Source organism: Sinocyclocheilus rhinocerous, unplaced genomic scaffold (assembly GCF_001515625.1).
Source record: "Sinocyclocheilus rhinocerous isolate Xijiao unplaced genomic scaffold, SAMN03320098_v1.1 scaffold61, whole genome shotgun sequence".
Lineage (NCBI taxonomy): Eukaryota > Metazoa > Chordata > Actinopteri > Cypriniformes > Cyprinidae > Sinocyclocheilus > Sinocyclocheilus rhinocerous.
Window position 1 is genome coordinate 302,246 of NW_015640445.1, and position 18,964 is coordinate 321,209.

The following is an 18,964-nucleotide window of genomic DNA, read 5'->3' on the forward strand; positions in this document are numbered from 1 at the left end:
AATAGAGAAAGAAAACAGAATAGCCTGCTGCTCAAATACCCTGGTAAAAATGCAAAGCAGTGTGGGAAACCTCTGTGTAACGTTATGCAAAGCTGAGTGGGAGATAAGCAATGGCCGTTTACACAACGGCAACAAGCAGCCAGAATGAGAGATACAGCTGTCCACCGTTTAAAAAAAAAAACATAAGCACTCTCAAAGTACAGTCTTAAAGGTGGCTGTTTGTTTTGGCTTTTGAAAATTAGATTACTGGCGAACGATATAGCTACCAGGCTTCATATGGAGAAAAAAAACTATTTTATACTACATTCAAACCTTAGATACAGTCATTTTTTGAAACCCAAGGTTAAGGCCACATTTACCCTTTAAGTTAAGCAACATTTAACCCTGGGTTATTAAGCCCATCTCCAGAACTTAACTGGTATACCCTATACAGTAAAATGTGAATTACTAACAAGTTTTGGCGAATTGATGGTGAATTTGAATTCATATAATCTCATTCATGTTTTTGTATCTGTAAACACACCACTTATGGTTAGGTTTAGGGGTGGACCGTCATGCTTACTTTATTTAGAAAAAAATCATTTTCATACAGATCACCTAGTCGCTAAAATGTAAAACAGCATAAAAACATTTTCTCATGAGATCAGGCTGGTATGAACACTGTTAAACATGGAACAGAATAACCCAGGATTGAAAATTACACTTTTTAAAGATAAAAAAGCCTAGTATTGTATGTTTTCCATATTGCAAACCATAGCATCGCTTTTCCACTATGCCCTCCTACCTGTTGCATAGAGAGGGTAAATACAAAAAAATAAAACTCTGAAATATTCTAAAAGTCCAACCAGAAAAAAAAATTCCTCTGTGATATTTCAGAGAAGAAAGTAAGTCATACAGGTTCAAAATGACATAATAGCGAATCATGACTAGATTGTCATTTTTGGGTACACTACCCCTTTAACTAATACTGAATATTAACTAATATACTTTGGTTAATATTCATGGGACATGTTTGCAGAGATAACAAATCAAAGTGATTTATGAGATCACTTTTTATACTATTCTCAATAACCTTTGTGTGTATAATTAATCTGACTGCCTAGTTTATAAACTTGTGTCATTACAATCACTGTGTAGCACGTGTCAGGATTATTAAAAAAAGGTTTAAAAAGCAGTTCCATTCTGTAAGGCTAAGATAAGAACAGTTGCTCTACTAGCCTGCAGTTAAAATGCTTTAAATACAGGGAATAAGCCAGTTTTTCTAGTCACAACAATTCTGCATCTGTCTGCAATACCCCATATAACATAAGCACAGTTGTAAAGCAGGTTTCCTCCCATTGTATGGTTTATAAGGACTCTTTTTCCATTTCTAACCTGCTTTATGAATGGATCTGAGCCCTGACACTCAGATCTATTCAACATGGGCTACTCTCGACACACCCCTCAAATGCAGCATGAAGCCATCGTCTGCTCCACTGCACTCTTGACAGCTTTGATGACTGACAGGCTTAAAGAATACTGTAGTGATACCCCTCCCCACTGACTCAGTTCCCATGCAAGGCACTTCATTTAACCAAACCCCTCCTGGGCTGTTAAGCCTGGAGCTGTTTGAGCTGGAGTCTCCGATTGTGAGCCGCTTTGCTGCTTCATTAAGCTGGAATGAAATCAGAGAAACATTACAGAAATCAGACAGAGAGACTCTACACACACATCGGGAGGGAAATAAAGACTATTTATGCTTCACCTGCTCTTTAAAGGGTTAGGACCTTTCCATATTTGGAGTGTTGACAGATGATTGGTTGTGTTGCTGTTGGAGGCGGAGTTTAGGTGTTTATTTATAGGTGCAGTGGCATCATAGCAGGCCACACCCACTACGGTCAGGTGAGCTCATAGGCATGCTGTCACTGCAATCAATGGCGATGAGAGAAGAGTTGCCAAATCGCAATTGAAGGATTTGAGGTGACGCATAATTGCCCTAGATACCCACAGGGGTTTTTTGAAAGAGTCTACAAAAAGGGCAGGAAACTGGAGACAAGAAAGACAATAGGTTGAAAAGCCTTTCAATGATATATGGTGACACAAGGATTAAAATGCATAGTTAGGATTAAGTGACAAAATGCAATCAAATGTACATGTCTGAAACTAAATGAGATTGTTAATTTTCTGAAGTTCTGAAATAAATATTGAAAAAAATATACCTGTCATAAGTTGTAAAATCAGACCTAAGGCTCTGGCCTATTGATAGAAAGCAAAAACAGCTAAATGGACAAAAAATACCATGTTCATATAATGAACTCTATAGAGTCCAACCATTGTAGGACATAAGCTGATGAGGACATGAGGTGTGGACCAGTCTGACACAGAAACACAGCTCACATAGCCCAAAGACATCATATTATCTGAAGGGTAACAAAACATACCATGTACACTGATACATTATGATACACACTTCATGAAATCTGAGGTGAAGTCTAGCAGAATAGAAATGTACTGTGGTAAACTAAATGTATGGTTGCTACTATACAACTGTGATAACTTGGCATTAGCAAATGCTGGAAACTGAAAAGCTTAAAGGAGATCCCATAATAATTTATAATGATTTTACATTCATAACAATAACTGTAGCAACTGTGGTTTGTTAGCATTAAGCAAGTTACCTTACACTTGTTGGTAAAGGCTCCAAATCCGGGTTCTGCAGCGGTGATAGGACGCCATCTAGTGGTCAAAAGGCAACATCACATTTATATATTAACCTGCATTTAACCTCTTCCGTGTTAAATAACAGGGTAGATGATGGTTCAGCCTCAATGAATTAAGTGCTTTGGTTTTTATTATATTCGAGAAGTGTTTGTATGAGAAATGGTTCACATGTTCACTTATTATTTCATAAACAGATGGTGCAGCTCAACAAAAGTTAAAATCTGAGAACTAATGACAAAGGCCTATATGTACGATTTTGTACTACCAATATGGGGGGAAGAAACGTTCATTTATCCGAAAAAGACGAGAATTTTCAGTGACAACAGCAGGCATATTTTTTATCTCCAAATTTGGGGTCTGAAGGCCTCCTTTTGAATCGTTTGTCTACCTGTCTCAGAAGACAAACACTAGCCAATAGCGTTTGAGCGCGGGCTGTGAAGGAGCATTTAATTGGTTGAATCTATATACCGAATACGCCCCATTCACTGAACGAGTCGCGTTTTGGAGTGGCAACACTGAAGGCATCTGATTCTGCTGAATTCTGAACGAGGCATCTCATTCAAGAAAGAAGATCTGCAGAAATGGGTGATGGCATGTCGTTTGTTAAGTCCAGACAGTGTCTATCACAAAAATAATTATGAATTTGTCAAATCAGCTGATGAATTAAAGGTAAGTGACCTAATTGAAACACTCAATCTAGTTACTTTCGGTCGTAAACGACTCAATGAATCAGTTGACTGAATTATTCACACCAGCAAAACATTCCTTACGTTAGTCCTCGAATATAATGCAATGAAGGAGTGAATAAAAACGAGAGAGCAAATTCAGACACTGAGTGCACTGGAAGGGCTGCCGCTTTTGTACTTGATGTTTACTGATTATTTGAAACAAAGCAATCTGGCAGCTCCAAACTAGCATATATAAACCTTAATTAACCTATTTAAAGGGACAGTTCACCCAAACATTTTAATTCTGTCATAAATTACTCGTCCTCATGTTGATCATCCAAACAGACTCGGATTCAATCACTGATTCAGATTTCAATTACTGATTCAGTTCACTTGCATTATTACGCTAGTAGGAGAGCGATATGTGTGTTTGTGTCTGAAATTGCAAACTATATCCTTTTATAGGGCACTATGTGTGGGTTAGGTGTCTGGAGGTAATATCCAAAACCATATAGACATTGTGTGCTCATTCAATCCCATAATACACCACCTCAGTAACAAATGTAAAGCCATGCACTGTGAGCGTCTCAGTTAAGATGGCATCTGCAGCACTTCGACACACTCTTGTCCGAATCCACTCACTTGTTTTCATCCACTCATTAAGTGGACTATATTAGTGGACAAAAGTATAGGGAAGAGTGAATGGGGGTATAGGGGGCAATTTCGGATACAGCTGTTGTAAAACAGTTTTGAATCGTTCATTCAACTGATTTATTAAAAAACAAGCTATATCCGAAATTGTTCCCTATACCTTTATATAATGCGCTATTTGAAGAGACAGCCAAGTGTAGTGATGTGTTCAAAACCATAGTGGGCATTATCAAGTGAGCTCATTCAATCCCATAATGCGCCACAATAATGAGTGTACAACTGGTGTACACTCAATCAGCGAATTCCACACAGCTTTTTTGCACCCTTGAAGGGCACTTCGGGAAGGGGGTGCCATTTGTAGGGACATCCAAATAAAAGTGAACATGAATCCCTTCACGAAGGGCCCTTCCAGAAGTTTGTTAGTGAAGGGAACATACGATGGTCACTTCAAGGAAACAATTTTCATTTGTGATCACGTGATCTTAGGAATGAGGGTATGGGGGGCATCCTGTTTCGATGATCGATTCAAAAGATTTAAGTCTCTGAGATTATTCGAAATCCCCACATTTATCCACATTTTCTTTATGGGTTGTGAGCTTTTATATCGATTATTGTAGAAAAACAAATTATTTGCAGTCAAGTTAGTGCTGGGCGGTATGACCAAAAATTTATGTCACGGTATTTTTCAAAATAATACCGGTTTCACGGTACATGACGGTATTTTTTTTTTCATTCATGACCGGGTGTTAACCATATTTTCTACTGATTGAGAGAGGAAATACTGCAGTATATTGACTTAGAATGCCCTATTTTACTGTCATGATGAGTGAATAAAATCAACATGCATCTACACTAAAGAGCGGCTATGCGGTTGTTTTGGCTATATTACTTTTTTGTCTCATGCAGCGCACTGCCTGCGTCTGAGTAACAAACAAGTATTGCGGTATTTTAAAAATTCATATCATAACAAAAATAAACACCGGTATTCGATATGAACCGGTATACTGACCAGCACTAAGTCAAGTGTCATTTTTTTCTGAAAGATATGCTAATATCCAAATAACTACTAGGTGAGTGTTCAGAACAGCAGAAAGGGATAAACACTGCCACACTTTGGTCATCTGCCAGGCCATCTTCTCCCAGTCTCTTAATCGTTGTGATTCTACTTGGATGAGAAGGATCATTTTCAAGCCTTTTAACAATGAGAATTTATATGTAAAACCATCACTGTTTTAATGAACTGGAAAAAAAACTTACATTTATGTGTGTAAGTGTGAGTCGCAGGGTGTTATTTGCTTAAATCACACATTTAAAATTCAAATGACAACACTTATTGCATTCCTTCCGCATATCACATTATTATTATTATTATTGCCTGAATGCATGGCTGTATAAACAGGTGAACAGACATGGCATTGAAGACCATCTCCATCACCGCCGTACATCTGTTGATATGGCCTGATCTGTATTATGATGTTATAGAGAGTGATTACAATACAAGAACAATGGCAATGCACGGCTTACAAATAGGAACGCAAAATTTCAAGGGAACAGAAAAGTGCACTTGATAATCATCTAAAATGTATAACTTTGACAATCATCTAGCACTCCAAAGAGACAGGCGTGCCAAACGCTGTGACATTACATTGAACTTCAGAACAATAGCTGCGCAGCTACACTATCAAAGCTATGAACATAACATTTGAAATTTTAATTGCAACTTTTGTATTAAGTTGAGATAAAGACTAAATACAGACCTTTTCACTTTAAAAAAAGTAAAACCAACAATATTGAGGGGAAATTGGACAGAAATTTCATTCAAAAATTTGTGGCTTTAATACATTTTTTGTTTGGTCAGTAACAACAACCAATACAACAAAACTTTCTGGCAAATCCATAACCTGAAATTGTAACCATGCGGATAATACCAAGGTGATGTTGGCATTTTATATATATTTCTCTTAATCCGTTACTTCATGGCATATGAGAGACGGAGCTGAAATAATTAACATTGATGTACCTGAGGTCAGTGAACCAGTGAACCTACATATTAGATGCCTTTATTGTGACTATCATCAGATCCCTTAAAAGACTCAATGAGAAACTAGCACCAGTTCATCAACATATTTACCGCAACAACTCATTCTCTCCCGTGAAAACACAGGAAACTGTGATGTTTTTATAGTTTCAGTACTGAGCACCAGGCCTCTATATATGTAAAAACATTACAGTACTCCTTTTGGGTCTTCATCTCCATGAGAAAAATAAACAAAGAAAAAAAAAAAGGAGGAAATAAATTGTACACAACATCTAAGATCAGTCTGAATATGAGAAAATCTCCTGGAAGACAACTTTCATGCATGTTCAAGCTCTGAAGTTTTTGAAGAATGTAAAAAAACACCAAATTCAAGTACAAGGCATTGCTTTAGGTTATACAGTATATATATATATATATATATATATATATACACAATACATTTTTTAAATGCCTTGTACTTGAATTTGGTGTTTTTTTACATTCTTCAAAAACTTCAGAGCTTGAACATGCATGAAAGTTGTCTTCCAGGAGATTTTCTCATATTCAGACTGATCTTAGATGTTGTGTACAATTTATTTCCTCCTTTTTTTTTTTCTTTGTTTATTTTTCTCATGGAGATGAAGACCCAAAAGGAGTACTGTAATGTTTTTACATATATAGAGGCCTGGTGCTCAGTACTGAAACTATAAAAACATCACAGTTTCCTGTGTTTTCACGGGAGAGAATGAGTTGTTGCGGTAAATATGTTGATGAACTGGTGCTAGTTTCTCATTGATATATTATCATAACATTTCTTAACTACATTTTAGATATTAATAAATAACACAAACTAACATTCAAAAGGTATGCTATCCTAACAGTTATTTGCTTTTGCTACTACATATACATCATACACACTGTTTATAATCTAAATCTCTCTACAAGTGATCTGTTTGCATTCCTGTTTTTTGTTTTGTTTTGTTTTGGACGAGGGAACACAAGTCATTTTGTTTGTCCCCTCCCAGAGTGTCGGAGTGAATGGACTGGTTTGGGAGGTACAGTATGGTGGTAGAGGTGGAGGATCAATTCTCATTTTGCCATCAGGCACCACTCCTACAGACAAACCTTTAACTTAATGGCTACTCACCCAAAGCAAGAGCAGTAAACGTTGAGCACTGAGGTGGCAAATGAACGTCCCTCCACAAGAGCGAAGAACGCCAGCTGGACGATAAATCAGAAAGTTCCTCACAGTTGTGCAACTGTCTCTGTTGGAGCTGCACCAGCTGTGTCCGAGCAACTCTTTCCCTGGAAGCAAGTGGGAGAGAGGTTGAGAGATGTGCGGAGAGAGTCATGGGTGACGGGAGCTTTGAGATGGGGATAGGTGTTGACAACATCCTCAATCCACCTTCACGTAGCCGTTTGTGCTGGTGGCCCCTGCTCTGGCCCCTCGTGCTCTTCGCCCTCCGCCTCCTCGTCCTCCACCGCCTCTGTCCGAACGTTCTTCAGACTGGCCGGGATCGGCGGCCTCGTCGAAGCGCAACCGGAGCGTGTTGCGGATCACTAGGCGTTCTACGATAAAGGAGGCGCAGAACCAAGGCACAGCGTACTCTGCCGTGATCAGGCCCATGAAGTTATATTTAAACTCTGAGTAGTCCCATGGACAAGCGTCGAACTGTCGTAGCAGCAAACCCGTGCCGAACTCCCACAGGTATGTCCACAGTGTGTAAATGATGCAGCGGAGCAGCACATTGCAGCGGTCCCGCAGACAAAGGTACATGCGCTCTACGATCAGGATGCAGGTTCCGTAGATGAAGAGCGCCCACACGCTCGTCACGCCGGGAAACTTCCAGTTGCAGTTCACCACAAACTCCCAGGCGGCCGTGAACATGACTTCACAGAAGTAACCATGGATGGCATACAAGTACCATCGAGAGAGGGCTGTAAGGGGCTCAGGGGTCATTGTGTTTGCCATGTTGATCATCTTCCTTTTATTTTGACGTATAGGCTTCAGGAGGTAAAAAAAAAAAAGATAATAAAAGTGTTACAAATCTGCATACGCTGCAACAGAGGCTATGTTCTGAATGACATACTAGCATACTGTGCAGTATACATTGTATACTATATAGTATGTACAGTGTATACAAAATAGTATGTAAAACAGCAGTAACTTTGATTGTGGGCACGGTTTTGTTTTTGAGACAAATTACCTGAGTAGCAAATCTTGACTAAAGGCCCATTCACACCTATAAGGATAACTATAAAGATAAAGATATTAGCGTCCAAACCAGTGGACGATATCGTTTGTTTATTCTAAGTGCACACTCGTCTGCCGCTTTAAATTCTCGAGCTTGTTATAGCAGGATGGATTCTGATTGGGTGTCGATGTTTTTATCGTTTATCAGATGGAAAAAAATTGTTCTGAAAGTGATTCCAACGATATCGTTTCTCTCTGCCTTTATCGTTATAGCTGTGGTGTGGACTCTGCTATTCTTTAATATTGAGAACGATTTTTAGAACTATATCTTTATCGTTATCTTTACAGTTATCGTCCTTGGTGCGAGCGGTCCTTAATGGTTTAGGAGCTGCAGGGAAATAACATCACGAGATGCTGAAAACTGGCTAGTGACACCACAATAATGCTAAATTAAATGAAAATATTAAAAATATTAACTTTAAATATTACGTTTTTAAAGGACTCTGCAAAAATGGTCACTGGTAAAATATTTGCTATAATAAAATGAAACATTTCCTATTTATATATTGCTAGCATATTTTATTTTGTGAAAAAACATGGACACTTTTGATTGGCCATCAATGGACACAGTTGCGGTAAGGGCTAACGGGGTCATGCTAACCAGTAATCTTGACCTCTGAAATTTAGTGAGTGGCATACATGTATCATATCGGGAAACAAAAATAATTCTTGGTTTTGCTTTTTGTTTTTTTAATCAAATCTTAAGACATCTTTAAAAATGTCTTAACTTTTGGCTGTGAAATGTTAAAAAAAAATGTTTAAAATTCTGCCGATATTACTTCCATTTTATTTATTACATGAAAATGGAAGGACAAACTGAGTGCATTACATTTTGGGATACAGTATTTCACATAGGGAGCTTTGTTGGCAAATCTGAGCCAAATAGTAGGCCAATTGGGTAATTTATTCATACAAAAAATTAGCATGTTGTGCCCAATTTACACTACCGTTCAAATGTTTGGGGTTAGTACATTTTTTTTTTTTTTTGTATTAATTGTAATTAATACTTCTATTCAGCAAGGAGATACTTTTGTTCAAAAGAGACAGTAAATACATTTATAATGTTACAAAAGATTTCTATGTCAAACAAATACTGATTTGAGTTTTATATACAGAAAAAAGCAGCACAGTTTCCACAAAAATATTAAACAGCACTACTGTTTTAAAACATTCATAATAAGAATAAATGTTTCTTGAGCAGCAAATCAGCATTTTAGAATGATTTCTGAAGGATCATGTGATACTGAAGACTGATGATAAATGTTACTTTTTAAAAATATTTAAAAATATATTAAAATAGAAAGCAGTTATTATAAATATAATATTACTGTTTTTATGTATTTTTGATCAAATAAATGCTTTGTTGAGCATAAGAGACATCAAAAATAGTACCAACCCCAAACATTTCAACGGTAGTTTATATATTGCAGAAAAAAATAGAGTAGAGTAGTATGCTACACCAAACATACCCAACAAAATACAAATGCTGCATGACAACACCCAGTAGTAGCATCTACAATATACTATTAATAAATGACAGAATATAATCTCAAGGAGCATATGAGCTGGATTAATGAACGGGGTCACTTGCAGACATAAGCGAAAACTAACTGATCCTAGTTACATGAGCCAACAAACACTTTCAACTGTCCTTTGCTGTAAATCCATGTACACACACACTGTACACAGCTTAAAATACAGTATCATATGTCAGAGGGCCTCTGAAGAGCTTAAAGTCCTAAAACAGCTCATCTGTGTACAACTAACATCACAGTGAAACCGTAGAGATGGCTGGTCAATTCTTAGGCAATTATGACTGTTTTGATATTCAACTGCTGCTGAAGATGTGTGTGAAAATGAATTAGAGGTGAATGTGATCTCATTATGGCCTATCAATTACACTTTGGTTACTTGCCATTTAGCAGACATTTCTCTCAGCCAAAGCTGCTTACTGTAGGCTAATTGTAGGGACAGTCATCCGAGAGCACATGGAGGTTAAGTGTCTTGCTCCAAGGGCATCATGGGAACTCAAGTGACTCTATAATTCACACCTCCTTAGATCGAATACAAACCTTTACAAAGTGCACCATCACATTTAAAATAGATCTGCTAGTCTTATTTGAAAAACAAAAACTAATATAGCCTGTACTGTGATTAAACTAGACTGAGAATTCAATGGATAGAGAGGGAAACAAACAAGAGTGGGACATTATGAAAAACAGTAATATTTGCAGATTTAACCAACCTGCTGTCTGGCAGTCTCACTGTCCACACTCCACACCGTCTGTCAGGGTCCAAAGAGAGCGGTACTTCTGAGCTTTGCTGCCGATGCCAATGCTAATGTGGTACTCATGTACTAAAATGGAAAAAAAAAAAAAAAATGTAAACATACAGTCCTGTTAAATTGAGTGGAGTAATAGCTTTGTTTTAAAGGAATGTTACAGGTGCAAAACAACTTAAGCTTCTATAACATGCTGTCCATCACCACTGACATTCATTTCAACTTTCCCCTAAAAACAAAGAATATTTGTGTTTCCAGTAATACACTTACAATATAAGTCTATTGGGAAATACATTCCATCATATATTGCACTTATTTGTAGCTATCAGTGGAAGACTAAATCTGTTTTTTTTTTTACACCGTTTGTAATACACATTAATATTATTCCATTGTATTTTTGAAAATTATAATATTGTATAATATTATAATAATTTTGTTAACCTAACACTAAGAATGAGAATTCCTAAGTGTTGTAATTTTAATCTCACAAAAAAAATCAGTGCATATGATAAAAGCCTCACACATCAAAGGAGTCAAAAGTGTTACTGAGATAAATGCAGCCACTGTTTCTAGAATCGAATACTTTCAGCTCTTCTAAAATATCTTCACAAAAAGGAAAAGTGTCTGGTGTTACAAGCATCTCCAAATGTTCTGAACTGGGCATGCTTAACATTCTAACCAGCTCGGGACAGAAAATATTTAGTGTACTACAAGCAAAGCTCTTAGTTCCTTAACAATAGCAAGAACACACTATGAAGAAATATACAGCCTTATATACAGTGTCAAAGCCATTTCTAAGGGGGCAAAAACCTTTTCACGGCATAAATATATATATATATATATATATATATATTATATACACACTACATTTTTTTGTGTTTGTGTGTTCAAGTATCTTATAGTTACAAAGGCTAATTTCTTTGATCATAAATACAGTGAACACAGTAACATGAAACATGATTACAATTTAAAAGAACTGTTTTCATGTTTTAAGATTTTTATAAATATTTAATTATTTTTTTTAATGTATTTTATTCCTGTGATGGCAAAGCTGAATTTCCAGCATCATTACTTCAGTCTTCGCTGTCACATGATCTTTCAGAAATCATTCTAATATGCTGATTTGCTGCTTAAATAACATTTCTTATTATGTTAACAGTTGTCCTGATTATGAGTATGATGCATTTATTTTTCTTTGATTAATATAAAGTTATAAAGAAAGAATAGCATTTATTTTAAACAAATTTTTGCAACGGTGTAAAAGTATTCAGTGTCACTTTTGATTAATCATTTATCTTACCGTTCTTACCGTTTCCATTTCTGATTACATTATTGTTTTTACTTTGTGTCATTTAAACAATACTGTTTAGACATTGTTTTGTCTATTGTTAATTTTTTTTTTTTTTTATGAGATGGTGAGAGGTGTTATAAATAACACTTGATAAAAATTGCATTTCATACTTGGAAACTCCAAAGGTTTTATCAGAGTAACTCCATGAGAGTGCAGCACACATTGCTAAAAGGCTGATATTCTGCACTCTAATGGAAAGGCCATTATGAAATATTAATCTATGTATTGAGATAAGACAGCTCTTGAGCCACAATAGAAGACACAAGTGCTCAGTCATCCGGACAACCTTGCATTAAGAGTTGTCTGGTACAGAGCCCAATGCATGGTACGGTGTTTACATGTTACCCGTTTACTGGCCTTGCAGTCAGCATTGCTATTGATCCCCTCCTGTCAAACCTCTATTGACCTTCTCAGCAACCTGAACAGACCAGTCACTGCTGACAGCCTGGTCATCACTATACCACACAGACACGCAAGCTCAGCTGCACAGAGCAGCATCAAAGCAGAATGACTGCTTTATGTGACATTGGATGATAAGAATTGTTTCTGTCTAGCCGCCAGGGAATCAGTGTGTTATGTGCAAATAAAAAGAGTAATTGGTTGAAGAATTTGTCTATTAGTAAGGGCAAAGTACATTAAATGGTATTTCAGATATGTGTGCCAAATGCAAATAAGTGGAATATTTTAAAGTTGTTTTAGCAAATGATGCTCAATCGCAGGCATTCATGGCATTAGGTTAATTACTACAAACAGGAACAGTATCCGTCTCTCATTTTCTTTTTAAAAAACTGAAAGGCACTTACACCGAGTGAGGCACTTACAATGAAATGCAATATTTGGAGGATTCAAAAGCAGAAATGTGAAACTTTCATTTATTCTTACATATTATGATAAAGCTTGTCATGGCAATGAAGTTGTTGTAAAATTGAATATAACTTTAAAAAGAGAAGGTTAGTGATATTTTTACATTAAAATCACATTTTTTTACATTCATATTGTTTACGTCTTGTCGCTACACAATTAAAACATTAACAATATTATTTTAACATTTACAGATTGACCCCATTCACTTCCACTGTAAGTGCCTCATGTAACCCAGATTTTTTTATTATTTTTTTAAGAAAACTGAGGGACAAGTGGAAATGATTTTTTTTGTGGTAATCAATGCCACAAGAGCTGTTGATTAAGCTTAACTTGTACTGAACCCACAACATTTCTTTTAGTGTTTTTACTGTTAACTAAAGCTATTCAAAAATCATTTCTGGTAACTGAAAGTTGAAGTACTAAAATTACTAAAACTGAAATAAGTAAATGTAAAGCTATACAGAAATGTGTGTGTGTGTGTGTGTGTGAGAACTGAAAATAAAAGCTGAAATATTAATAAACACTACAATATTATATAAATAATACTGATTCACTTAAGTAGCACACAACGGCAGTGCATGGACTATTTTTATGGTGCATTTTTCTGGAGCTTGGTTGTTGCTTCCGCCATATAGATGAGCAGCTTGAACATTGCACAAAATATCTCTATAATATATGCATGGCATAAAAAAAATTTGGTGAACTGTCCCTTTAAGTGCCCATTTGAGTACTATGGGAATTTCAGGCATCATAAATGCTACACTATCCAAGTTGTTGTGTTTGTTTTCACTCTGTCCTTCTTTTTGTCAATATCAAGCACACACCTGCCAAGAGAACAAAGGCACATCAATGGCAGGGATAATATACTGTAACATCCTCCTTTGACGCACTGGAATGACAGGCTCCGATGCATTCTTATTACTGCTATTTCTAGAGGTGACTGATGAGAGCTCTGGTCTCTTGCCATGAGTTCACTCCACTCTGCACAAATATAAATGGCAATGGATCAATAGTGCACACAGCTCAGCTACTCTAGACATCAGCTTGGCTCCAGCCCGCACACAGCCTTCATTCTTCTCATCAGGTAAGAGAAGTGCTGATAAGCCTCCTCAGGGCTGTTAAAGGATGATCATGTTTCATGACAGAGGCAGAACCAGTTTCATTAAATTCTTCAGCATGGGGCGGACAATTCATCCTGAGTTTCACTCATCAGCGTTAATGAGGCACAAATTTTTAAAAAATGCAAAACAGTAGCTGAAAGCCGTTAGTAATAAGGAGTGGCTAAATAATAACAGTCACATAATTTTTGGTTAATTGATATGTTTTTCAAAGGCAGAGAGAGAGAGAAAGAGACATAAGTGAATTTGTCAACATTAAATGCTTCTATTTATTTAAAAAAAAAGCAAATTTCAATAATCTTAAAATGGCCTAAATTTTCCCAATATATTGGTCTATTACTACTCATAAAATCTTACCCAGCATTATTTATATTAAATGATTAAAATATTAAAAATGTAAAGTATGATTAAAAAATACTTTTCACAATCTGCAACCCTCCGTTTCTGAAAAAAGGGACTTTGGGGGGGCGGAAAATGTATTCTAGATATATACAATAATTAAATACATAAATAATTTTTGTCTTAAATAATTTAAGATGAAAAAGTACTGTAGTGCTACCAGTATTGATATTGTGAACTAAAACTATTAAAAATAGTTATTTTTATTTGAAATAAATAAAAACATTAAAATCAAATAAAATATTAAATGGAAAAGTTAAATAAATAAAAAAACTTAAACATTAGAAATGCTGCCTTGGCAACTAATTGAAATACAATAAATTTAAGCTTAATTAAATTACTAAAAACTAAAATAAAAATAAACGTAAATAGAACTATAAAAACGAAAGCACATAAAACTAAATCTACTAAAATGAAAACTGAAAATATAAAAATAAAAAATGAATTCAAAAATAATAATAAATACTATAATAAGTAGGCTATATAAATAATTCTAAAATAACACTGAGTGCTAGCGATATCATGGTAGTTTAATATGGTTGGCCATAGGACTCTCAGGGTGGGCCAAGCTCATGATTAGGTGGATCAGGACCACCCAGTCCCGCTCTGCAGTCAGTCCTCTTATATACTTTTTACTTCAAGTGATTATGAAGCAGCCCAAGCGCTTATCCTTTCAGTTTGTTCCCCCGAAAGGACCACAAGTATGTCCCAGACTCCAGACTGCTAACATATGGGTCAGCGCCAAGAGATTAACAACTTCTGAGCCTTATTAGAGAGGGTTAGTCCCATGACAGCACCAAGCCACAGTGATGTTAAAAAAGACTGACATGGCAAGTCTTCTTTGAAGAATAAAATAATGACAAACCGACATTTACCATAACTACACGTCTTATTTTGAGAAGCAAGATTGAGATGTGGGCAAGTGAAACAGCGTGGAGCTGATCTGCCACACTAAACACCAAATCCCCAATTTTAATCAAGTAAGCTTTGAGTGTCTTTGATCTCACGCTGCTGATGTAAGTGGGGCTTCAGCTTAGCGGTATGAAATACCAGAGGACATAGTCTGCGTAGTAAATATCGACCCATCCAAACTATCCCGGAACGACCTCTTAAAGGGCACGTATCATGTTTATATACGCTTAACCGTATTGTATATTGGGTGACTGAGATGAAAGAAGTGAGAAGCCAGTGCCAAGGGTCTGTTTATAGCAAGTGATGCCAATACGTGTAAAGAATTTGAACTCTTTTGGTCTGTTTTCTCAAAATACTGTGTGTTTCTGAAGTGTCGTCAAAAATAATGATGCGACTTGATTAGCACCTGACATGTTCATAATAATACGAATTGTTTGGGATATGTAAATTTGAGTATTTTTCGTGTGAGACTGAATATACCGCAGTCGTGACAGCAGCAGCGGCGGTCGGATGCGCAGCGCAGGCCTCCATGACAACCGACCACTGCAGCGCCGCGTCGCCTGCGCAGACACAACTCCACACTGTCTAACACCACATTACAGTGTGATTTACAGCAGTACGGACTCTGAGCACTTCGTTTTTCTAGTAAAAATGTTACAAAGTTTCCTGTCGTTTTTGTATCGGACAACAAAGAAACGATATAGACAGATGCAACACTGCAAATGGTCAAACTTAAGCAAGTTTCTTCGTAATTAAAGATTTGAGCGCAAATTAGCGCGTTTAGGGTCAAATGCGATGGAGATGGCAGCGTTGCCTTCCTCGTTCGCATATTTGGGTGATAACAGTCCGTAAAACAGCGAGCTGGTGGGCGAGTATACGTTCAGAAAGGTGCACCGGTTTACTCTGACTCGAGCTCGTGTAAATTGTGGGATAGCCCATGCAGGAAACTCGACTGGGTCTGATGAAACATCCTAAAAGCCGGCGAGACTTACCTTATTATTCTTCCGCTGCTGTAGATGTAGAGGAGCCGGGGTTCATTTTGTTGTTAAACAGAAGAATTAAACAGAAACTCGTTGCACCGGTTGCCCCTCAGAGTACATTTGTAGCCGGCTCTCTCTGTCCTCTCGCCGCTGTCCGGTGATAACTGACATATTTTACTCTACTGCAGCAGTAACAGCACATGCTCAGACACCGGCTGCGTTTCAAAACACAGCGAGCAGCCTACCTAGTAGCGACATTACGATTCGGCATCGAATCATGCTTTTGAGTCGGATCTTTGTGATGAATCGGTTCACAAAACTAGTCTTTAAAAGATGCGTTCACCAGAAGCTGATATGTTCGCACGTTCCGTCGTTACCAATAGAGTTCAATCGAACTTGCGACCATAGTTAGCTAACGATGCTTTTGGGAAACGCACCCCTGGTCTGACTCTGAGCTGCTCTCTTTCACTGGCTAAACTGAATCACGAGTCGACTCATTCGAGCATGCTTGATTTGATTCTCAATGAGCCGAGGACGGAGTGATCAAAGGATGTGACTGTAAAATGCCAATAGCTGAACGACTTTTATGGCAATTCAAAACATATGAAACTGAAATTTTTATTAGCATTTTATTAAAACGTGCAAAATCTTTTTAGTCATTTATGTAAAGGAATTATAGTATTGTTGTAATTTGTAGGCTACATAATTTACAGTGTAGGCTAAAATGTAAAATATATTTTTCTAGATTATATTTTTATGAGCTGAATATCATGACTGAACTGGGACACAAAATGAACGAAAAATGAAAAAGTTAAATTGAAAGAAATCGTATATATATATATATATACAGTGTTGGGGGTAACGCGTTACAAGTAACGTGCGTTACGTAATAATATTACTTTTCTGAAGTAACTAGTAAAGTAACGCATTACTTTATAAATTTACACATGAATATTCGAGTTACTTTTTTAAAAAAGTAACGCGAGTTACTTTTTTCAGTTTAATTAATTTGCTTTAAAAAAATGTAATTACTTAATTAAAATGAACGTAATCACGTAGAATCACGCACTCAATGCGTGCGCGGGAACAGACATAGTCAGAAACGGAGATGGCAGGTCAGAGCTTTACATTTCTGCGATGGAAGTATTCTAATTATTTTGAACTCGTCGAAGAAAGGGAGAAGGGGATTGTCGTTAAGTGTAGATTATGTGTAGGTGAAAAACTCTTGTCAACTGCAAAAAACACCACTTCAAATTTAAAAAAACATCTGCATGCAAAGCACAACTGGTGTGAAAAAGTTTTTGCCTCCTTCCTGTTTTTTTAATTGTTTGCATATTTGTCACACTTAAAAGATTCAGATCATCAAACAAATTTTAATATTACACAAAGATAACCTGAGTAAATACAAACTGCAGTTTTGTTTAAGGGAAAAAAGCTGTCCAAACCTGCCTGGTCCTACGTGAAAAGGTAATTGCCCCCTAAATCTAATAACTGGTTGTGCCACAAATAAGGAAAACACATGAGTATGCTATGATATTAAGTTATCCTGCTTGTTTCAAAAATGCTGAAAAGAGTATGCTCAGATCCACTGATGGATCGTCAGCATCACTCTTGTGTTAAATATGAGCCCCATGACATATTGTTAGCGTTATGTTTTATGCTGTATGTTAATATAGTAAAAATGAACCACAGCCATAATTGAAATATTGAGTACTGGGGTATAAGATTAGAATACAGCCAGTGGGGCCAGTGCTCCAGGTAGGCTACTGTTGGGTCCGAGTCCACCTTGTCAAGTTTAGGCCCTTGTCTTACTTTAATTGTATGTTGTTTGTACTTATTAATTTTAATTCATATTAAGTCCAAAATATAAGATTCCGTGCCAGATTCGAGTCCAAGTGCCTCTAGCTCCAGGGCTTCGAGCTGAAAAGCTCATGCAACCGAACACGAGGCACAGCAAATGTCAAACTTATAGACGGTGCTTGATTATGTGGCAGTAATACAATAAAACACAAATTATCAATTAAAAATCACAGGTGCATATCAATATCACAATTAAGTTTAATTAACACATGAAGTATGGGGTGTCTTATGTTAAAATCCTGGACTTTACTTACAGCTATAAACATAAAACCCTGTGGCTGCAGGAACATAATCTCTCTTTTCTAGAAAATATAACCTCACTTAACGGGACAGTTCACCCAAAAATCAAAGTTCTGTCATCATTTAAAGGGGTCATATGATGCGATTTCAATTTTTTCTTTCTCTTTGGAGTGTTACAAGCTCTTGGTGCATAAAGAAGATCTGAAAAGTTGCAAAGACTAAAGTTTCAAATCCAAAGAGATATTCTTTATAAAAGTTAAGAGTCAGCCACACCTACCTAAAATGGCTCGTTCTAACACGCCCCCACATGTCTACGTCACGATGTGGGAAGATTTGCATAACGCCGCCGAAATGTTCATGCAAAGAAAGAAGGCGTAACTTTTATTCTCGCTGTAGTATGTTGTTGCTGCCACCGCAATGTCGTGAAGGCGCTGTGCGTTTAGTTGTGAAAGCGAAACTACTTTGTTTGGCCTCCCAAAAGAGGACGATATCCGCTTTGTCATGCCTGGAGCTGATCCGTGCTGGTCGCTGAGGAAATACATAAACTTTGCGGTGTGGATCGCCGGATCCACAGCTACTTCGTCGAATCCGCCGGCCGCGCTGTTCTCAAGCCCACCGACCGTTCCTCACTCAAGGCCGCCGTGTGTGACGCTGTGTTTCGTTGTGAAA

At 37.0% G+C, this 18,964-nt stretch overlaps 1 protein-coding gene and 2 long non-coding RNA genes across 3 annotated transcripts in view; 1 reads left to right on the forward strand and 2 right to left on the reverse strand.

Annotated features, from left to right (window-relative positions):
- Positions 1–1,526: 1,526 nt before the first annotated feature.
- Positions 1,527–2,713, reverse strand: LOC107752733 (uncharacterized). Its single transcript, XR_001641383.1, has 3 exons — positions 2,658–2,713; positions 1,745–2,025; positions 1,527–1,654 (listed from the first exon to the last, which is right to left on the reverse strand). It is a non-coding gene; the product is annotated as an uncharacterized LOC107752733 (long non-coding RNA).
- A 2,247-nt stretch (positions 2,714–4,960) lies between these two features.
- LOC107752732 (uncharacterized) overlaps positions 4,961–18,964 on the forward strand; it is a 16,816-nt gene continuing 2,812 nt past the window's right edge. Inside the window, exons 1-2 of the long non-coding RNA XR_001641382.1 lie at positions 4,961–5,037; positions 6,128–6,132. This is a non-coding gene — a long non-coding RNA (uncharacterized LOC107752732). The remainder of the gene's footprint in view (positions 5,038–6,127; positions 6,133–18,964) is intronic.
- tmem229b (transmembrane protein 229B) lies at positions 6,909–16,427 on the reverse strand. The gene is made up of 3 exons (XM_016568757.1): positions 16,208–16,427; positions 10,536–10,646; positions 6,909–8,041 (listed from the first exon to the last, which is right to left on the reverse strand). The coding sequence occupies exon 3, from the start codon at positions 8,015–8,017 to the stop codon at positions 7,433–7,435; it is 585 nt and encodes a 194-aa protein (XP_016424243.1). The 5' UTR covers positions 8,018–8,041; positions 10,536–10,646; positions 16,208–16,427; the 3' UTR covers positions 6,909–7,432.